Source organism: Oryctolagus cuniculus, chromosome 7 (assembly GCF_051225735.1).
Source record: "Oryctolagus cuniculus isolate XC-2025 breed Fujian yellow rabbit chromosome 7, ASM5122573v1, whole genome shotgun sequence".
Taxonomy (NCBI): domain Eukaryota; kingdom Metazoa; phylum Chordata; class Mammalia; order Lagomorpha; family Leporidae; genus Oryctolagus; species Oryctolagus cuniculus.
The window spans coordinates 97936062-97959393 of NC_142873.1; the positions used below are offsets into that span (position 1 = coordinate 97936062).

Below are 23332 nucleotides of genomic sequence, written 5' to 3' on the forward strand. Positions count from 1 at the left end.
TATAAAACAGAGGTATGTCCAGGCACACTGGGCTCCAGAGGCCAGAGGTATCAGCACACTTGATGCCAAAGGCAGCAGTCTATGAAGAAAGTGTTGAATGAATACAAGTTTTCCGGGTATTCAATGGTAGAGATAGGTTCCCAAAAGGCCGCTAGTGCAAGTGCTTGGCTTTGCTAGAGTTTCAGGTAGTAGCGATAAAGTGGTCAAAATGAGGCTGATGAAGGATGTTGGGGCCAGCTGGTGAAGCACTTTAAACATCAGGCTAAGGAGACTGGGCTCTGTCATGCTCAGTGGGCCTTTACAATGTGAGCAGAATGCAATTAACGAGGTCACGCCCTACCCACCTCTGAGTGTGGCTGAGACAGAGCAGAGATGCACAGATAGCTCTGTCACCACTGATGTGTTCAACTCTTCACCTGCACCTGAGGCCAGAGATTAAGTCAACCAGCAAAAAACCAGAGGATGCAAGGACAGCAACAGGAGCAGGTCATCTGGATCCTCTGCTTAAACTGCCTCCTCACCAAGGCCCTCTCATTTCAGTCCCGGCTTTGGGCCATGCCTGGCCGTCTGCACACTGGATTTTAATACACTCTCTGTGCTTTGCTCCCACCTTCTGAACATGGGGGCTGGCAGTCTGCCTCTTGGGAGTGGGGACCTTAGCTAGCAGCAAGAATGCGGATTTTCTAAGGAGGAAAGGAGCCGACTGCAATGCCTTACCGGTGCAGAAACAAGTTCAAAACCCACAGCGGATTGAGAAAGGAACTCTCATTTACCACCTTGCATTTTCTAATCCAGGGTCTGTGGCTACTCTTTCCTCCTAGTACCGCAGCTGCCACCCATTTCTTCCTCCCCCAGGGCCTAGCTGAAAGCACACCAGCCAGAACGGGTGCAGGCGTGTGTGGGTGTGTTTGTGTTTTCAGGTTACAGGTGCCTGGGGAACCCGCGCCCCAGAGTAACAGTGCAGGGGGCCTGGCTGTGTCTCCACCCACATAGGGGCCTAGAGAAAAGGGATGCAAGCAGGCTGCACCGCCAGCTTCCCCAGGCTCCTTTCCAGCAGCGCCTCCTCTTCGCCAGGCCCTCGGCGCTTGCCTTCCGCCTCCCTTAGCAACCGGCGGGCGGTGGATACGGCCTGCGGGTGGGGACCCAGGAGGCTGCGGGTAGCCGGGTACCCAGGGCCGCGGCGGCACAGCCCAGGTGCCCCGCGTACAGGCGACCGCACTGCGGAGCCAGCCGCGAGTGCGACTGTCGCGTCACTAAGCGCGCTCGCGGCCCCACGCACCCACCGGCCGCACCTGCCACGGGGCCTAAAGGGATCCTGCAAAAATGAGCCATTCTCACCCTGCTGGGTAAGTGACAACTGGAGCTCTTCCATGCTGCGGCAGGTGGCAGCTTCAGACAGAGGCCCCTCCTCCTCCCTCCTGCAGCGGAGAGACCAGGCGAGGCGGGAGGAGAGGGAGGGCTGGGGAGACAGAAAAAATAATACGGATCTGGGTGGTAGTGAGGATGGCATTAATCCAGGCAGCGTCTCTCCTCCCTCCCCTTCTCTTCTTTCACCGACGTTCGCCGCTTTTGAAATTTTCATCCTGGAAGGATTAAAAAACTGGATGTGAAAACCGAATACTTTAGACAGGGGATGTTAGCTGGGATCAAGAGGATCCCGTGGTGTGGAACGTATGTGTTTAAATGCAAAAGTGGAGGTTACCAAAATATGCATTCGTTTGGAGATTTGACACTGAAAGAGAAATCCTCACGTAGCAGCTTGCATAGAAAGGAGGTGTGAGTTGGTCAACACAGAGGGAGGTTTCATTGAGGGGTGGGCCCTTATTTCAGGATTGTTATTTGTCCAGTGTCAGAAGGACAGTAAAGGTCTTTTGAGAGTCTTGTGCCTGAGGAAGAGGTTATGGCAAAGGAAAGCAGGAGAAAGGGGTTGGGTGCCTATGTGTTGAGGCATAGGTTGGAAGGACTCCTCTGAAGACTTACCCTGGCAATATTTAATCTCTTCTAGAAAGTTAACACAGTCATTATCTATTGTTGGGGAGGTGGAAATGATCTCTACTCTTTTATTGGAAAGGAAAATATCCAATTTCCATGTGAATTAAACAATGCAATGCATATTAGATGGGTTTTTATTATGATACATCCAGTAAGCAGATAAATACCCTAGTTGATCTTGCAACTAATTTGAAGCCGATTCCCTTTTTAATTGCATTTACTGCACATTTTCAAGAGCAGAAAATTACAGAGGACAACATATTTAAGATCATTTCGAGTTTGTGATGTCTGAAATACCACATTACTCATTGTGTTTGGAATTTATAGTCAAATTTGAATATCTTACTTTTTAATGAATTCTCTGAGTGTAGCGACATAAACAAAAATGTTTGAAAAAAAATGAAGCCATATAAGGTGTTGTCTTGGGCGTCAGTTTCAGAACTTTTTGGAAAGTGATGAAGCTATGAATATACAAGCTTCTTATTTTATCTCAAATTGAATTTAGTTTAGGTGCTTTAACGTTTTGATACTGAACTCCTGTGCAGTTTTCATTCTCTGGGGGTCATGTGGGTGTAAAAAATGCTATTTTTCTGCAGCTGCTGTTTGCAGTATGTCTGCATTCAAGAAAATGAATGTGTCAGTCATGGCTGTCTTCCTATGTTTTTCAAGTTTTTGGCTAAGTTAGAATCTGATTAGACCATTTAATCATCTATTTTAAAATGTGGAAAAACCTGTAGCTGCTTATTAAATTGTGCATGATTAAGATTTCAGTAACTGAAGTCAAATTTTTCTGAAGCTCTATTAGTTCTAAACACAAGGGGAAAAAGGAAAATTTGTGATTTAATGAAAGGGTATGCTTCATGGTCCTCCTTCAGAAAGACATCGAAATGGTAACAAATATCTTGCTTTAAAATGGTGAGTTCTTAAAGGTTACACATCATATCTTATTTTTTTAAAGATTATTTATTCGAAAGTCAGAGTTACACACAGAGAGAAGGAGAGGCAGAGAGAGAGAGAGAGGTCTTCCATCTGCTGGTTCACTCTCCAAATTGGCCGCAACAGCTGGAGCTGCGCCGATCAGAAGCTAGGAACCAGGAGCTTCTTCCAGGTCTCCCACGTGGGTGCTGGCCCAAGGACTTGGGCCATCTTCCACTGCTTTCCCAGGCCACAGCAGAGAGCTGGATTGGAAGAGGAGCAGCTGAGACTAGAACTCTAGAACCGGTGCCCATATGGGATGCCAGCACTTCAGGCCAGGACGTTAACCCACTGTGCCACAGTGCCGGGCCCCACATCATATCTTCTTCATCTTTGTCACCCCTGTACCTAGGACAGTGCTGAACAGCTGTTTGTTGGATAAAGTATCACCTGATGGTGCATCCAGGCTAGAGGTGCATGCATTCACATATGACAATCATGGTAGAGATAAATAGTTTAGGTGATTCATGTGTCATCATTTATTCTAATATTTTACATGACATACTTCATTGAACTTTCTTACCCATTCCATAGGGCAGGGGCTAGCTATTCTTGTTTTCACAGACAGGGATACTGAAGACCTAGAATTTCTCAAGGTTGTCTGGCTAGGAAGGGCCGGGGCTGGGATGGAAACCTAGGTGGTGCTGCTTCATAGCCTGTACCCTTAACCATCACACTCTGGTGCCTCCCTTACGTGGTCAACAGGTGAGATGGGCAAGAAGCTAAGCACAAAGAAATTCTTATCCACATTAGACCAAGCTCATGCTGTATAGCTGTATGTAACTATCTGGTGTTTTGGTATGTGATTCGAGAACACTTTTGTAATAGTGTATATATGTGTGTGTATTGTGTTTACTTCAGCAAACGTAAATGAAAACAATAAGCATAAATATAAACAAATCTAAATGCCTTAAAATTCACTCAAGAACTAAACTCTTGAAATTGTTTACCCTCAGATAAAAGCAGTAATTATTTTTCTTGCCTGTTGTTACCATTTGGAAAGAATAAAACTTTCAGTAGCAAATAAAAGATTTCATTAAAGCTGAGGAGGCTTTTCCATCATTACTGAAGCAGTTTGCACTTCTTACATTTTAAGAATAAAGCAGTAATAAACTAAAGTCGTTCAATAAAACAGAAATTTTAAATTGCTAAAATTCTATCAATCCATAGATGATGTTTCGATGCCTCCTCTTGGTGCCTCCTTAGAGTTCCACTGCTTACTTGATGACAGCACAAAGTCCTTCATGTAACAATTGCAAAGGGTCTGTGCTTTGTTCAGAGTTTGCAGTAAATAAAAATAGTCTTAAAAACTTCTGCCAAAGATAATAGAGACTTTGTATCTGAGCTGCAGCATAATTTGGTGGGAATCAACTCTAAAATACCGTTTCCGGCACTGCCATCTCTAATGAAATTGTTTTAGAGTGGAAAATTTCAATTTACAGTCCCCGTAGTTTGCTAAACCTCACCCGCGTCGCATTTGTGTATGTGTGTTTGTGGGTTGTGCGCTAGTCCTGGAGGTGGCATGGGGATTTGATACTCGTCAGTCACGCCTGAGGAGGAGATGATGCGGCTCTTCTGGCTCTGTCCGAGTATCATCACGAACCCACGTGAAGCTGGCTTCCTGTGCAGTGGCTCTCAGCAGAGACGCTCAGACTCACCTGTGAATTTCCTTTGAGAAAAGGAGAACGAGGAATATTATTGTTTATGACAAGAAAACCACGTCAGGAGCTAGTGTTTTGGAAGATTGTTCAATGGTTTAGCAGCATTTTTTTGGGTTGTGTTCACTTATTAGTTTATAGCTTCTTGATGTGAAGCTGTGTTTTTGTAGAAGACAGTGAAGTGGGGTAAAAATGAATAAAGCCTTCCTAGTAGAACTACCTGGTAACTTAGTACCTTCTCACCACAGGGACAGTAAACTATACTGTAAATGAAATTGTCATTTGTTAGAAAATATGTCGATATAAAAGCAACTACATGACAAACTTGCCATGTATATGAGTGTCAGTGATCTCTCCAATATCATGCATTGTCTTTTCCTCCTTAGCTGCCAAACAGGGTAGCACCTTTTAAAAATCATTTATTTATTTTTATTTATTTGAAGGAAAGAGGGAAAGAGAAAGAGTGCTCCTCCACCTGCTGGTTCACTTCCCTAATGCACACAGAAGCTGAGACTGGGCCAGGCTGAAACCAGAAGCCCAGAAGTCTTTCCAAGTCTCGTGTAGGTGGCAGGGATCCAAGTATTGGAATCATCGCCTGTTGCCTCCCAGGCTGTACATTAGCAGGAAGCAGGAATTAGAAGTGGAGCTTGGACTTGAACCCAAATACTCTGATATGAGATGCAGGTGTCCTAATTTACAGCATCTTAACTTCTGTGCCAAATACTTGCCCCCAACGAAGCACTTTGTACGGCTCGAGTGCACACTAGTCTGTCTGTTTCCATTCTCACCAACAAAGATGTCTCTCTTCTTTTTTTAAAGATTTATTTATTTGATAGGCAGAGCATCCTGTGTGGGGACTGGGAAGTGGGAAGAGAGAGAGGGAGAGAGGGAGAGAAATTTCCCATCTTCTGGTTCATTCCCCAAATGGTGGCAACAGCCAGGTCTGGGCCAGGTTGGAGCCAGGAACTCTATCCTGGTTTCCCATATGGGTGGCAGGAGTCTATGTAATTGGGCCATCTTTTGGGGCTTGGATCAGCACTTATACATGGGATGCTGGCATAGCAAATGGAGGCCTAATACGCTGAGACACAATGCTGGCCCCAAAAGTGGGTCTTTTTCAGAGAGAATTTCATACTTGAAAAGTCATTAAATATTTGAATTCAAATTGAGTAGTTGCTAGTCACCTTCCTGTTAAATACTTACAAACTAACTTTAAGAAGTATTTTGGTTCAGTTAAATGAGTTGAATTGAACAGGCTCATTGTGGCTTCCTCCCTGATCATTTTGTTATAGATTCTGCTCTTTTTTATAGATGCTATCCTTATCCCTTTGTTTAAAAAACCTTAAGTAGGTGGGAATACAAAGGGATTTGTTATGGCAATGTCACTTAGTTCTCCATAGTTATAAGCAAAAAATCACATAAAGGTCATTATCAACAAAATGTTTTTGGTAATTTTTCAAATGACAACTCTATTAGATCTTCTGTCACTTGTATTGAATACAAAAGATTGGAAACTATTTGGCTTGCAGTCAAATCTGTTGCCCAGTCATGTCAGCCATTTGTTGTCTCAACATTTAGACAATACTTCAAATCACCCCTTTGTTTTTCAGATGTTTTTCTATCTAAACTCAGGGCACCCTGATAAGACACCAGCTGGTGAGAGATGTGCCTTTCTTTTGTGAAAATAGAAAGATGATAATAAAAGGGGAGGTAGGTGGGAAGCAGCATGACTGAAAGTACATTTCCAGGAAGATCGATCTTCGTAGATAGAGTACAGTGGAAACCTGAGGAATAGAAATTGATCCCCTAAAACTATCCTTGCTCGAGTTTCCCCAAGAAAGTATTTGGACATCTCCAGGGGTGTGCACATCCCACATTGTAAACTTGGGATTTTAGAGCAGGATGCCATCTGCCGGAGCATCCACTTCCTTCTGTCTCCGCTGAGCGTAAGCATCTCTTACAGGGAGGAGAGGGGGTGACTTCCCCAACGTATTAGGATTTTTCATAACAGCAAAGAAGTTTTTCAGGGAGATGGGAAATAAGACTGCCTTGACTTGATTCTCAATTTTAAAATCAATTTCAAACAATATGAACCTAAGGTAAAGTTTGTGTACTTTTGAAGCTAAATTTCCTGTAATATCTAATTTTCAATGAACACTTCACATTTTGGATGGTAATACTGAAATAACTTTTTGGTCATTTTGGTATAACCAAGAAAAGCAGCGTGCAAACTTAATTATTGGATCTTTCCCTCCTGTGACTTACTCACTTTCCAACAAATAGTTGAGAATAGTATATAATGGGATGACTCCCTAGATGACAATCAATTCAAAATAAAACTGTCAAATTGTGTGGGGATAAAATTTACAAATAATACAAAATTAACATTCATATTGGTTTGCAAATGTCTTTGTCACATTTCCCTAAACCTGAATCAAATGATTTGAGTAAAAAAAGAGTAGAGTGCATTCATCTGAGTCATATTCAAAGCATAACCCTTAGCTAATACCAAAAAATAGCGAAAGATGTACATTTATTCTTTCAATTAAAATAAACTATTTAATGTAAATTTATTTATAGTTAGCTCATAATTTAATTTTTTAAATGACCAATTTTTAGCCCTCAATGCATTGAATACAAGACTCATACAGTGTTTTTAGAGAATTAATTAAATGTGTAGACACTATGTTTTAATTTCTGCTTAGTTCCTTCCTTAGGTTTAGCTCCATGATTTTTAAACCTTAGCATAAAGAAAATCAGTGAATAGTGCATTCTATGCAAAATCATGTATGTTATACTTTACCGGGTAAGAAGTGATTTTCTATGATTTTGGTTTTTGTTTTTTACCGTGTAGTATATTTATATATTGTACAGACTAAAAATCAAATCCCAAAAGTAAGATAGGACTTCTTATGCCTCTCGTTCCCTCTGAGCAGATGCCATTCGGTTCATTCACAAGGCAGAAGCTCTAAATCACTCTCTTCTTGCAAGAGTCCCAATAAGGAAACACATCCTTCATTGACAACATCATTGTTGAAAATTGTTGTATCAGAAATATACCTGGATTAAAGTAACTCACCTGGGAGCTTGCCTTTTTGGATGAATGTTTTTCTGGAGAAAAGAGAAAAAGATATAACAAGTTGAGTAGTGTAGCTTGAAAAATCATGCTTTTCTGAGATTCCGTCGGTAAAGGATTACAGGTTTTTTCAGACTTGTCAAATCATTGCTTTTATAGTGAGCCAGAAGAAGTGTGCTTTAGAAGTGAACACTGACAAGGCTGGATACCTCGATCTGGATTTTTTAATAATTTCTCATTCTCTTGTGGGTCTACTCTCTGTGCTCACTCTTATCTCCCTCTCTCTTTTGTAAGGCTAACTTTTTTAGGGTCTGTGGCCAGATATCTGTGCAGTTCCTTCATGTGCCCATGGAACCATGGTTTCCATAGGCCTTGGACACTCTCTTAGAGGGTGTAATTATCCTCTCATCTTCTGTCCTAGCTTCCTACCTGCATGTGGTGAGATCCAGAACATACCTGCCCTTTAAAAAGATTTTTAAAATTTATTTAAAAGCAGTGTGTGTGTGAGAGAGAGTGTGTGTGTGTGAGTGAGATCTTCCATCCACTGGTTCACTCTCAAATGACTGCGATAGACAGGTCTGGGCCAAGCTGAAGCCAAGACTAAGGAGCTCCATTCTGGTCTCCCACATGAGTGATAGGGACCTAAGTACTTTCCAAGTGCTTTGGCCATGCTCTGGGTCATCAAGGATTCTTTTCTGTTTGCCTATGCAAAGACTTAAGAATCAGGATATAGAAGTATGGCTTTCTAGGTACCCAGGAAAGGTATTTTTTTATTTCTCATGTCTGAATTCATGTTCTATACTTAAGTTGATCAGCTTTTTACTTATTTCTGTGTTATCAGCAGAATTGCTTTCCCTGCCCCTGCCCCCACCCTAATTCCTATGCTAAAGTTCTAATCCTCAATATCTTAGAATGTGACTGTATGTGGAAGTAATTTATTAAAGTAATTTATTAAAAATTTAAAGAAGTAGTTAAGGTTACATGAGGTCAATGGGGGTGGATCCTAATCCTGTATAACAAGAGTCTTCATAAGAATAGGAGAGTGGGACATAGACTTGTGCATATACAGAAGATATGTGAAGATACAGAGTCGAGGTGGGCACCTGCCAACCAAGGAGAGAAGACTGGAACATATCCTTCCCTCATGACCCTTGGAAGAAACCAACATGGCTGACTTCTTGATCTCCAGCCTCTAGACCCCTGAGAAAATATATTTCTGTTGTTGAAGCCAGCAGGTCTGTGTTACCTTGTTATTGAAGCCCTACCATATGAACACAACTTATTTGTAATTGCTGATGCTCTACATTCCTTGGTCCTGAGAAGCCAAAGATGGTCTTTATGAGAAATTGAGTTGCTGAGAATAAAGAAATGATTTATTTATTTATCTATAAATAAATAAATTTATAATTTATTGTATAAGTGTTGTGGTTTTCTTATCCATTTGAAATATTGTCACAGAATATCACAGCCTAGCTGGCCTATAAACAAAAGTCATTTGTTTCTGATAGTTCTGAAGGCTGTTAAGTCCAAGACCAAGGTGCTGGCTCATTCACCATCCAGTGAGGACCTGCTGCCTGGTTCACAGATGGCTGTCCTAGCTGTGTCCTCACATCACAGAAGGAATGGGGGAGCACTCTGTGGTCTCTCTGTTTAGGTGCTTATCCCTTTCATGTGGGCTTCACCCTCACCTAATCACTTCCCGAAGACCCTACCTTCTAATACTCTCACACTGGGTGTTAAGATTTCATCATGGATTTTGGGTGGATATAAACATTAAGTTCATAGCATGAGGAATGGAAATTTGAAACAAAAAGTTTAACATGTAGATAAATGTCAAAGCCCACAGAAAATATGAGTAAAGACTCAGTAAGGAGAAATAATTAAGATACCAAGTCAATGATTTTTACAGGTAAGTGTTGAACTTTCAAGTCTGATTACTAATCAAATTACTCCCCACCTCTTAGTGCCTGATACTCGTTGAGATAGAAAATTGAACATTTTAAGCTGATGGTCCATTTTTTATGTGACTGTTATTATTTTTCTATAATAGTCATAAACATTTATAAATTAATGAAAATTCTTGGGGCAAAATATTGAATCAAGGGAAGAAACAGCAGGGAACTAAACAGACAATATAAATTGCACATAGTAGTTATAAAACAGCATTAAAAACTAAGGATTTTAAATTGAATTGAATCATAGTGTTTTATGGTAGCAGTTAATGTGGCATTCTCAATGTGCCATAGATTGTAATATTTCATATTTGTGAATATTATGCAGCTCTCATATTAAGAAGCTTCTCTTCATAGCTCGCTTCAAGATATTTACAATAATATTGTTTCTGTTGTTTAGATGCAAATGAAAATAATCTTTTGTAAATTAGAATAGTAGACTTAGAAGGATCCTCAAATCTCTGGATACTTGGGATACAAATGGTTTTTTCTTTTCTTCTTGTACTTATCTGTATTTTGAAAATTTTCTAGTTTGAGCAGGAAAATATGAAGGAAAAAGTAAAAATTATTAAACATCCTACCATCCATAAATAATTAGAATTTTGATTAATTGTTTCAACTCCATGTTCCTATTATTTCTGTTTTTAAAGTAGTCTGACAAAGCTTTATTATTTGAAAAGCTGTCTTCAAGATTATACATTTAAAATAAATCATTTGAAAGGAAGAAAGGAGAGAGAGAGAGAGAGAGAGAGAGAGAGAGAGAGAGAAAACACTCCAAATCATCAGCTGGTGTTGGGCAAGGCTGAAGCTAGGAACCAGGATCTCAAGTTTGGTTTCCCATGAGACTGGAAGGGACCCAGCTACTTGTCCACCACCTGCTGCCTCCCAGGTTACACATTAACATGGAGCTAGAATCGAAAGTAGAGCCAGATTTCAAACCCAGGCACTCAAAATAAGATACAGGCATCCCAGTCGCTGTGTCAGACACTTCCCTCAAAGACTATACTGTTTTTACTTACACTAACCATACCACTTAGGCACTTCTGTCATAGTGCTAGAGTTGTCCTCATTCCTCCCATGTAATTGCAAATTCTTTAGTGTAGGGGACACATATCTCTATCTCCATCTTCGAGTCCTCATTGCATCCCCAAGACTATGCCCTGAACTTAACTGAAAAAATACTGATGGATGTCTCCTACCTTAGTGGCTATTTATTGTAAATCCTGAGAGTATACACATTAATTAATTAATTCATTCATTCATTCATCTAACTAATATTTCTGAATGTCTACTCTGTGCTAGTTTTTAGGCTACCATATTAAGCACTTACTATGTTCCAGAAATTCATTTCACAGAAATTCATTTGAGTTTTGAAAAAAATCTGAATAATGAGCTTTGAAAACAGGTTTCAGTAGTCATTGACCTTCAGTGAGATCTGTCCTTGGGCAGCATGGTGGTTGTTTCATTTAGGACTGTGTTCAGCTGTGTTCAGAAACTCAAGCTAATTTTGGTTTAAACTGTAAGAAATTCTATTATTTATTTTACAAGCAGCCTATAGGTAGGAATTATATTTTTTAGTAATATTAGAATTTGGGCCCTTATCTCTATATTTTTCTAGGTCTTTTCCTATGTTAGCAAGTTGACTTCTCTATATCCAGGCATTATCTCCTTTTAAAACCATTCCTAACAGAAAGGAAAAAGGCAAGTCGAAAGGGGAATCTTTGTTGGTGGTGATATTTAATCACGGACACAAACATTTCTAGAGTCTTTCCAGCAGAGTTCCCTTTCTATCTGCTCGATCATAACTGCGTCAGTAGCCATGCTTCACTATAAGGGAGAGTGCCTGAGTATTTGATGTTTTTAAAATTCCACCTGCTGTGGGAGATAGGCAAGGGAGAGGGGTTGGGAATGGCTTCTCATAGCCAATCAATAGCACTCAATAGAGAGCTTTAGTGACGAGCTGTCAGGCACTGAACTTCGGTTCCCTCAGTTTTAGATTTTCAGATTGGCCTCATGGCTGCTCCGTGACCTCTCAAATTTTGTAATCTTTCTGATTCTTTCAAGATTTTAAAAGTGTCCTTGTAGCAGACATATCTGCTTCGTAGGTTGTTGTTAAGATTAAACAATATACTTCAGTACAGTTAGTGCAGGGCCTGGAATACTAAGTATTCATATGCCCAGTTGGTGCCTAGCAGTTTTCGTCCATGAGTAGGTGCAGATATCTGTAGAACTTCCACTTCCTAGTCCTGAGGTAAAGGTAGGGTTAGATTAATTGGAGAAGGCACCCTGGAGAGATTAATTTGGGGGAAGAGTTTTGAAGGAGGGGAGATACATAAAGTAATGTAGCTGAAAACAGTTTAAAATAGTAAAAAGCATTCCCTTAAATGATGATGTTACAATTACAGTCATCACTGCAGTAGCCCATTATGCCTTTGAATAAGTGAAAAGAGACAGCAGCAGCACTTGTTTATTTAATTGACATGTTCTTAGCAAGTACGGATGCTATAAAGTCAAGAGGAAGCTGGCCTCTATTGGGGAGTCAACACCTCTAGTTTAATTTTAAGCTTTCTTTACTCTCTTACTCATTTTTTGGAAACTGGAAATAACACTAACTGGACACACTAGGGTTCTTTTGAACTGAGTGATATTTGCCTTCGATTTTATGTCAGAAATTAATTTCAGGTATATTACTGACCATCTCAAAAACTTTATAAAAGTGAGTTTGAATATTTTTTCTCTTAAAATAGTTTTGAATGTCTCTCTGTAACTGCAGCAAATTACTTTTCACCACAATTCATAGGGATTTACATAAGATTAGTACTATAAAAGTCTTTCCTAGAAATGTTTCTTTCCCTTCAGTCAAGCTGTGGCCATGGAGCTTTGACTTAGGCTGGAATCTTCCAGAACTCCTCTTAGGGAGTGAGTGAGACTGGCCTCAGGCTACAATGTATGAGGAGGGATATTGAGTTTCTAGTTCCTTGGTAAGACTGGCCCAGGAATATGAAAGTTCCTCACAGAGTTTATGGATAATGCATATTATGAAAAAATTATGCATGGATACAAAAAATTTTTGGCACCAAATAAACATATTTTTTCCATTTTCCCATAAATCTTTTGAAGGACTTGGATGTAATGGAGGGCCTGATGTTTCAAGGCCAAATGCAAGAGCAGGGAACAGGAATTAAATTTCAGACAGGGAGTGGGAGCACCCAATCAGGTCATTTGGGAGAGCAGAAGAAATTTGGAAATTGTGCTGGGAAGCATAGGCAGAAGGCTGAAGGGGCGTGAGTGGGGGGAGGTTTGAACCATCTGAAACGCATTTAATTTTTTTTCCCTCCAAATGAAAAAGACTGATATTCCAAAGTCAATGTTCCATAAAAACTATGCTATAGCTAGAAGGATTATTTCTGGAGTGAGAAAGATGTAGATTTGAATCCTAGATATGTCTTGTGTGAATTTAGGGAAGTTAATTTCTCTGTGCCTCACTTTACTTTTTCCAAAAATGAGGCAAGGGGCCGTTGTTGTGGCATAGTGGGTAAAGTTGCTGCCTGTGACGCCAGCATCCCATATGGACGCTAATTCCTGTCTCAGCTGTTTCACTTCTGATCCAGCTCCCTGCTAATGGCTTGGGAGAAGCAGCAGAAGATGGCCCAAGTGTTTGGGACCCTGCCACCCACTGGGAGACCTGGATGAAGCTCCTAGCTTCAGCCCTGTGTATCGTAGCCGTCTGGGGAGTGAACCAGTAGATGGAAGTTCTCTTTCTCTCTCTCTGACTTTCAAATAAATAAATCGTTTTTAGAAATGTGGCTAATCAATACATCTCTGGCAGGAGTACTGAGCACATAATAGGGACTCAATGAGTGGTAGCTCTTGTCTGTTTATGTTGATATTTGTTTAAAGTATGTGTTGAGCAAATCTTTTTGATTTAATTATTCAAGTGTTTCAACCAAAAACAAATAAAATATACAGTTCAGAACAATCAAAGAGGTCCCCAGCTCATTGGAAAGGAAAACAAGAGAAGTTGTTTCTAGCCCATAGATCACTTTCTTGTTCAATTAAATGAATTTATTTTAGATAACAATTGTTCTCAAATTCATACAATTTTTAGAAAGAAAAGTTACACTGACATACTGATTTATGACCCTCAATATGAGGTTGCCCCTTTGAGTAAACCATGCTCTGGGCAATTGAGGATTTCAGCAAAAATAGAAACTATAACTCAGGGCATTTGTACTTCTCCAGCACACTTACTCTCGTCAGATTTGAGGATTCAAGACAGAATCATAAAGTTACATTGTTACTTTGACACCGACAAATAGTAGAAAGATTGGTTAAAATCCATGGGTATTTTACTTTTAGTAGTTGAATGTTTAAAAGTTAGTCAACCTCTTTACCCTCTGACCAGATGCCATTACTATTTTAAACCTTACTCCTGCAGGTAAGAGTTATGTTTTAGGAGAATGAGAGTAAGAAGGTTTTCAAGTGGTTACTTACAAGTCTCTTCTCAACATACACAGTAATTTTCTTTGTGCTGTCCTCCACCAAATTGGTGTCTTATTTTTATTTTCTTTCTATTTTTTTTCACTTCCTCTTTCTCGTAACACATCACTCTCTGGAGTCACTGCTGAAATTTTCCCAAGGGACTTAACACAGTACTATTAATTTATATCGAAAAGAATATATGAGGGATATTTTTTAACTTGCCAACCTCAGCTGGGCAAGCTCTATGAATTACACCACAGAAACCTAGTGGGAGTTCCTGAGAGCTGTTAGCTGCTGTCTGTGAGCATCTGTGGAAAAGCCCAAAGACTAGAAAGGACCTAAAAGTTTATATATTTATATAATGTGTTAAAAGCAGGTGTATAAATACATACCCATGTGTCTGTGTACACATACACATGTATTCAGCCTCTTATCATCAAGAGGCAGCACTTTATTTTTTATTTTTTTTAACAGGTGGCACTTTAAAAAGTCTGTGTGGGCTAATTGTGTCTATTAGGACTGTAGTCATGATCAAGGGTAAACACTGGTCAGATTTCCAAGCCCAGATAGCTGTGAAGTATATTTGACATATGGTACGTAACTGGCCCTAACTGACAACTTAATAATACCATGTAACTCAATCCCCCTTTTAATACTAATTTCATTGTAAATGATAAAGAAAATCTCTTACTTGGTTGCCAGGAACATGTGATCTGTGGCTGTGTATGTTGCTCCTACTTCTTGGAATGAGTCCAGCTAGCATCTCGGCCCCCAACATCACCCATTCAAATTTCTTCCTCCCCTTAATGCTTGATTTGTCATATAGCACACATTTCAGAGTTCAGTTCTTCTTGCTTACCCTTGCCATAGGCATAGTGCATTTATAAAACAGAATGATAACTGCATATGTAGGATGTTTAGGTGGGCATGGTAATCAGTAGTTCTTATGGTTGTAGCACATGACACTCTACTGCCATTGTTTCCTTGGTTGGATTGTCTGTACCTTGTGATGAGATGTCTGAACCTGACATAGCATTACAACCTCAAGATAGCACAAAGCTAGGTGTCTAGTAAGCACCCTGATTGTACATCAAATATCTCGACCAACCTTTGTGTCTGGCAGTAGGCATGTTGACTGACCTCCACATCTTAGTTTTATCATCTGGCCTTTGAAACACAGTCAGAGTCCTCCAAGCTTCCAGTGGGAGTCTGCAACTGTGTGTGCACATGTATAACACAGTGGAGGCTGGAGCTCTACCGTGACAGGAGGGGTTTCTGCAAAGAGGGTTGGGTTCAGGTAGACACCTTGGTGGGCTCTCATTCCTGGACCTTTGCCTGTGATAATCCCTGTTCCTAAATACTCAGTTCCCTCACCTCTCCATCACGTGGCCTGGCCCTTACTTGATTTCCTTGCACTGGCTCAGGCTTCACTTCACTGCTGACTGCTTACGTCATTCTGCTACTCTCAATTCTGCACGGTGCACTCCTCTGATTTTGAAGCATGGTGCATTTACTCCTTTCACAGCACAGACAAATGTACATGTAGTTTAAGAACTTGCAAAGAAAACATTGCCAACAATGCTGTAGCAACTAATGGTGCCATGCACTGTACTAAGCCATTTAGATGCATTGTCATATTTAATCCTTAACAGAAACTTTAGGAAAAAGACAGAAGCAGGCAGAACCTGACAGTTCCAGATGTTTCAGAAGCACTGTCATTCAGGAGTGAGAGACACCATAGGAGAGAAAAAGTGGATGCATACAAGGCAATTTTCACCTACTTACTAATTTTGTTCAAGCTAGTTTTGATTATCAGAATATATAAGTACAACAATATTGAGGAATTTGGAACAATATGGAAACAATACGGCAAAGAACAAAATGGAAAAGAATTTGAGGAACTGCAAAAATACAATATCTATTTATTCATATATTAAAAAAATATGTTCCAGGCATTGTTCTGTGCACCTGGAATACTAGGTACTAGTGAACAGGGCCATGTTAATGTCCTCATGGAGTTTATAATCTAGTGAAAAGATAGCAAGGAATTTGGATATCAAACCTCAAGACGATGGTGCTTGGATTTATGTGGGCTCTTAGACAATAATGATGAAGTGTCTACTCTTTGAGGACCAAATAGGGAGAAATAGATTTCTTCCAAGGATATTTTTTGGTCAGGTGGGAATTTAAATATGAGAGAGAGTTACTCATGGTGGAAGTCTTACAGAGTAGTTGGTGTTAGTATTCTTTCAGTTTGATTCCTTATTGGTGAGGGGAGAGATGGTGTAAACTCAGTGATAACTTCTAGCGTTCACTGAGCATGTACTATGTATTCAGTAAAGTGCTGATTGCTGTGTATATACTTATTCATGAGGCTCTAAATGATTTTCTGAGGAAGCACGCGTATTATGCTTATTCTTGGAAGAAAATAAGAGGTGCAGGGAAGTTCAGTAGCTTGATCTCCATCACTCATCTACTAAATAATCTAGTTAGCATTCAAACTCAGTAGATTGGACTTGATAGGTCAAACACTACCATACTCTGCCTCTGAAGACACAGTGGGAGGATTTTGGTTTTTAGGAGACTTAGGAAAACCTGGACATGCAGTTTCTCGTCCTAAAACCCTTCTACGTCTGTCTCAGAACACTGATCCAGGAGAGTGGGCCATACCATCTTGCAGGCCAGTCCTTGAATTTTGTACAACTTTTCTTTCATCAAGCCGTATCTATCCTGTGCCCTCACTGGTTGCTTCTTCTGACCCTGCTTCCCAGCATCAGGCATAGATCAGTGTTTACTGTTTTCCTTCTTCAGGATAAGCTCTGTGGGGCTTTTGACTGAGTTCATTTCGGTGGTTGTAGCAGAAAGGTGCTGGCGTGCACACGTAACTAGTCCTGAGCCAGTTCACTAACCATCTATGTCTCGGTTTATTCATCTGTAAAGAGGAAGGATAATAGCATTTCCCAGCATTGTTGTGAATATATATATGTGCATGTTCTATAGAATGCCTACTGTTTGCACAAAAAAATTAAAGGAAGTACTCAAAAATGCTAATTATGGGAATTTTGATTTCTAAAACTTTCCCTCTTTGGTTACCTTTCCTCTGAACTGTCTCATTATCTCCCTTAATTTGGATATGTTTTTATATTAATGCATATTTTTAAGCAGCCGCATTTTTTTTCTGTTCAAGGTTATAAACTTCTGAAGAGAAGAGCTTGGAGGCATATAGAAAATCTTATATAGAACTGGCCAAAGTTGATGTGTTCTGGGCCTACTGACTCCCCATGCACAGCTTTCCTATGGCCTCTTCTGTGAACACTACAAAACTATTTTGCCGGCAGTCAGCACAGTAGGATACCAGTTTTGTTTTTACTAGTCACTTCAAACCATCATATTAAGGCTATAAATAAAATAATATTATGGTTCTCATCTGGCTGCATTGTTAGAATAAGCTGAGAGAAATTGTAAATCAATATTTAGCATAATTGCTGCGATCTGGCAGGTTTGGATGCAAATAAAAAAGAATGAAGAATGTAATATAAAATCATTTGTATGATATCAGTTCAATCACCCCCTATAAAGTGGCAGGCAGCAGAGACTCATCATCTAATTTTAGTTGGCAGAGAGTTTTTCTTATAAAGGAATGGAAAATGATTGACCCTCATGTCAATTGTTCTATATTTGTCTTTCTTCAAGTTTTTGCAAAAGCATTTTCTTCTGCTTTCCTGAGAACCTTTTTTCCTAATGCAATTGTGTAGCACACTGCAAAGGGACATATTTGACAAAAACAAAACAACACAACTAACATGCTTAGTATGACCATGGAGCCTCCTTCATTAAAAAAAAAAAAAAAAAAAACAGAAGATACAAAGCATGCTTTAGACCCTCTTACATCATAGATTGCTTCCACTTACCCTGAAGCAAAGAAATAAAAGGTTATGATCCTCACATGTGGGTTTTTTTTTAAAGGCTATGTATTCAAGAGTTGGACTAATATACTTTGTTTCTATTAACTGATTTAATTATTCATTCAACAAATATTGGCTTTGTTTACTTCCTGCATGGCTCCATACTATACTTGCTGGGAGGGCCACAGAAGAGAATCTTTTATGAGTCTAAAGGGAGTGATTTAACATGAATGAAAGAAATTCTGGCCAAGGCACTAGAAAGGGGTGGCCACAATTCTATGAGAATTCCCGTAACATTCAAGCATCTTTTTTTTTAGACCTTTGAGTTTGCCTACTCTTAGAACCTATTTCAAGAGTACGAAATGAGAGAGTAGGCTACTCTATGTGGTCATTTCCAAATATGAATTTCTATAATCCAATGTTATATCATAGCTCCAAGTAAATATATTTCTAGACCAGTAATCTTAGATCATCCACCTCAGGAAGCAGCTACAACATTCTACCTCATGGGGATCATTTTAAGATAGAATTTTCCAGGGTCAGGCATCTTGTAAGATTGATAGCACCAAGTCTTATGGATACAAGGATACATACTTTTTAAATGTTATCAAATTTTACATTGGGCAGAAGGTGGTAAATATAGTTATCTGTCTAAAATAATTACAGGAAATCATTGTACCTCTAAAGAGTTAACATGTGCAGTCCCATATTCTGTAAATTTTCTCACTTTTAAAAAATAGACATGCAGCTTTTAGTGATAGATTCTCTAGAGCCATAGTTTAATTTTTTGTTATTCTTCTGGTTATTGGTGCCACTTTCAAATACTATATTTGGAGAATTTAGATCTTATTAACTTCTTTGCTGAGAATCTTGCTGAGATCCAAAACCTTTGATGTGTGTTTTGAGGTGATGAGTTTTTTATGGAACTGGAATTCAGTGTATTCTTGCAAATTTTTGAGGCACAATGACAGAAATGTTAGGTCAGGAGACAGAGCTCCATTGCTTGTGATCTATGAACTAACATCAAGGCAATCAAGCCACAATAATCTGTGATTTGTTTAACTTGCCTTCACAGTACAAGCACTTGATTTGTGAGTTGCAGAAACATTTTACCTGGCTTTCATTAGAAGCCTGCCTTGGCAGTAGAGGGTTGATGGGGCCCTCCTTGAACACTTTCAAACTCTACAAATTGCAGATTTAGTGACCTCTGAAATGCAAAGCACCTCTCGATTAGGCTTTTCATCTTCAATCATAAAACTGTGATCATTCACATAAATCTCACTTGATTCTGTTGAGCATATAATGGTGTAATCAGTTTTTTTTTTTTCCAGACTGTAGGTGAGTTGAAACTTTGCATTTGTGGTGATGTAGAGAAATATCTTGCATAGAATTTCTTGATTGAAGTATGACTAAAAAAAAACAGTGTATTTGTTAGAATTCTTATATTATTATTGTTAGGGATAGGAAATAGTTGAACAAGCACATGAGCCTTTTGGTCAAATATTGCTTGTAAAAGATGAATTTTTAGACTAGAATTATATAAATCCTATTTCTGTATATTTATTCATAAAATGAATCATATTATTTATCCCCAGTGATGCAGTTTGCCACTAACTTTTAAAATTTAATCAGTGGTGTGCTTGTAAAGTAGCTTTTTAGGAAAGAAAAAGAGCTCAGATTTGTCAGCTTTGCCAATTTTTGTGGTGTAAATACTCCCATGATGACCAATTTCATGCTACCAGTATCTTGCAAAATTCCTGAAGAATGTAACTCTTGTCTCATTAGAGCCAGTATGAGGATGCTCCAGCACACCACTTTTAGTACTGTTAAATATGGTTTTGTATGTTTTCTAATTGTTGTATGCATTAAATCCTCTGTCACATTATTTTGAGGCTCTAAATGGTAGGAACCCTGTCACATTTTTGGAAATGCCTCCTTTTTACTCTGTCCCAGATCCCATAGATGTGGAGTCAGCACAGAGAATAACACATTTCTTTTTTTTTTTTAACTTTTATTTAATAAATATAAATTTCCAAAGTACAACTTTTGGATTAAAGCAGCCTTTTCCCCCATAATCTCCCTCCCACCCACAACCATCTCAGCTCCTACTCCCTCTCCCATCCCATTCTTCATCAAGATTCATTTTCAATCATCTTTATATACAGAAGGTCAACTTAGTATGTACTAAGTAAAGATTTCAACGGTTTACACCCACACAGAAACACAAATTATAAAGTACTGTTTGAGTACTAGTTATACCATTAATTCACATAGTTCAACACATTAAGGACAGAGATCATACATGGGGAGTAAGTGCACAGTGACTCCTGTTGTTGATTTAACAATAGACACTCTTATGTATGACATCAGTAATCACCCAAGGCTCTTGTCATGAGCTGTCAAGGAAGCCTCTTGAGTTCACCAACTCTGATCTTATTTAGACAAGGCCATAGTCAAAGTGGAAGTTCTTTCCTCCCTTCAGAGAAAGGTACCTCCTTCTTTGATGGCTTGTTCTTTCCACTGGGATCTCACTCACAGAGATCTTTCATTTAGGTCATTTTATTTTTGCCAGAGTGTCTTGGCTTTCCATGCCTGATATACTCTCATGGGCTTTTTAGCCAGATCCACATGCCTTAAGGGCTGTATCTGAGGCCAGAGTGCTGTTTAGGACATCTGCCATTCTATTATCTGCTGTGTATCCCGCTTCCCATGTTGGATTGTTCTCTCCTTTTTAATTCTATCAGTTATTATTAGCAGACACTAGTCTTTTTTATGTGATCCATCACACTTAATCCTATCATTATGATCAATTATGAACTGAAACTGATCACTTTGACTAGTGAGATGGCATTGGTAGATGCCACCTTGATGGGGTTGAATTGGAATCCCCTGGCACGTTTCTAACTCTGTCATTAAAGGTAAGTCTGAATGAGCAGGTGCCGAACTGTGCATCTCCTCCCTCTCTTATTCCCACACTTATATTTAACAGGGACCACTTTTCAGTTAAACTTAAACGAAAAAGAATAATTGTGTGTTAATTAAAGAGTTCAACCAATGGTATTAAGTAGAACAAAAAATACTCAAAGGAATAAAATAGTAAGTTGTTCCTCAACAGTCAGGACAAGGGCTGATCAAGTCACCGTTTCTCATAGTGTCCATTTCACTTCAACAGGTTTCATTTTAGGTGCTCAGTTAGTTGTCACTGATCAGGGAGAACATATGATATTTGTCCCTTTGGGACTGGCTTATTTCACTCAGCATGATGTTTTCCAGATTCCTCCATTTTGTTGCAAATAACCGGATTTCATTTTTTTTTACTGCTGTATAGTATTCTATAGAGTGCATATCCCATAATTTCTTTATCCAGTCTTCTGTTGATGGGCATTTAGGTTGATTCCATATCTTAGCTATTGTGAATTGAGCTGCAATAAACCTTGAGGTGCAGACAACTATTATTTGCCAATTTAATTTCCTTTGGGTAAATTCCAAGGAGTGTGATGGCTGGGTTATATGGTAGGGTTACATTCAGGTTTCTGAGGAATCTCCAAACTGTTTTCCATATTGGCTTTACTAGTTTACATTCCCACCAACAGTGTGTTAGTGTTCCTTTTTCCCCACATCCTTGCCAGCATCTGTTGTTGGTAGATTTCTGTACGTGAGCCATTCTAACCCAGGTGAGGTGAAACTGCATTGTGGTTTTGATTTCCATTTCCCTGATGGGTAGAGATTCTGAACATTTTTTCATGTGCCTGTTGGCCATTTGGATTTCCTCTTTTGAAAAATGTCTAGAGCTCCTTGGCACATGAAAGTAACACATTTCATCAACACTATTGTGATTGCTCTTTGATATATTTTTTTTATTTGACAGGTAGAGTTATAGACACTGAGAGAGAGAGAAAGAGAGAAAGGTCTTCCTTCCGTTGGTTCACTCCCCAAATGGCCGCTACAGCTGGCACTGTGCCAGTCTTAAACAAGGAGCCAGGTGCTATTTCCTGGTCGCCAATGCCGGTGCAGGGGCCCAAGCACTTGGGCCATCCTCCACTGCCCTCCCAGGCCACAGTGGAGAGCTGGACTGGAAGAGGAGCAACCGGGACTAGTGAGATGTGGAGAACCCGGCGCCCATAAGGGATGCCGGTGCTGTAGGTGAAGGGTTAACCAAGTGAGCAAAGGCACCAGCCCTGCCTTTTCATATTTTAACATCACTAAAATCATTTGCAGTTTACAATGTCGTGTTGTGGTATAATTGGTAATTTTTTTTTTTACTTTCTTACTGTTTCATGCAATAATATAATTATCTGAATTTAATGACATGTGCTAAGTACTGAATAGGTGGTGTTTGACTTGAAAACAATTATCCCCTGTGGGCTAATCTGTCCCCCTAAAGGAATTTATTTTGGAAGAAAACTGTGAATTATTTGAAATGCACTTCAGCACACCTCTTGTTCTTTTGTCTTGGCACTCACCTTTGACACATCAGCAGGACAGCTCTAGCTTGTTCTGTGTGTCTCCTCAGGGCATCAAGAACGTTCTTACTCCATTTGAGAATGCTTTTTTGGAAGTGGGGATCACCAGCATGATTGATCATTGGACAATACATATTATAGCCCAATTACCATTACATTCAGAATCAAATGATTCTGCTCCCTACTATCTGACATACAGGCAAACCTTGTGGTGGGCATAAGGTGTCCATGTCTGAGTCCTCAGAATATATGAATATGTTATCTTATGTGGCAAGAGGGAATAGAAGTTGCAGATTGAATTAAGGTTGATATCAGCTGGCCTTAAGATAAGAAGATTCTCTCTGTATAATCACAAGGGTTTCTAAATTTTTATGTATTTATGTTCATTTTATTTGAGAGCGAGAGAGAGAGAAAGAGAGAGAGAGAGGCAGAAAAAAAGAGATCTCCCTCCCATCCACAAGTTCAGGGCTAGACCTGGCCAATACCAGGAGTCCAGAACTCATCTGGATCTCTCACATGGGTGGCAGGGTCCCAAGTACTTGAGCCACGACCAGCTGTCTCTAGTGTACATTTTCAGGAAGCTAGATTGGAAGTGGAGTAGCCAGCACTTGAATCAGACATCCCAAGTCTCTGCCTGTGCTAAACAGCCACCCCTCAATGGTCTTTAAATAGGGATGAAGGAGGCAGAGGAACTCGAAGTATAGAGTTGACAATTTGAGAAACACTTGGCCAGCCTTTCCTGGCTTTACCAATGGAAGAGGGCTGAGATCCAAAGATTGTGGACAACCTCCAGAAGATAGAAAAGAAATGAAAAGGATTCTGTCAGCAG

At 39.6% G+C, this 23332-nt stretch overlaps 1 protein-coding gene across 2 annotated transcripts in view; it reads left to right on the forward strand.

Moving 5' to 3' along the window:
• The first annotated feature begins 284 nt into the window (after nucleotides 1-284).
• ERICH3 (glutamate rich 3) overlaps nucleotides 285-23332 on the forward strand; it is a 131305-nt gene continuing 108257 nt past the window's right edge. For both annotated transcript variants that reach the window (XM_008265057.5, XM_089337194.1), the window contains exon 1: nucleotides 285-1346. In XM_008265057.5, coding sequence (XP_008263279.3) covers nucleotides 1324-1346 — 23 coding nt within the window. In that variant the 5' untranslated portion in view covers nucleotides 285-1323. The remainder of the gene's footprint in view (nucleotides 1347-23332) is intronic.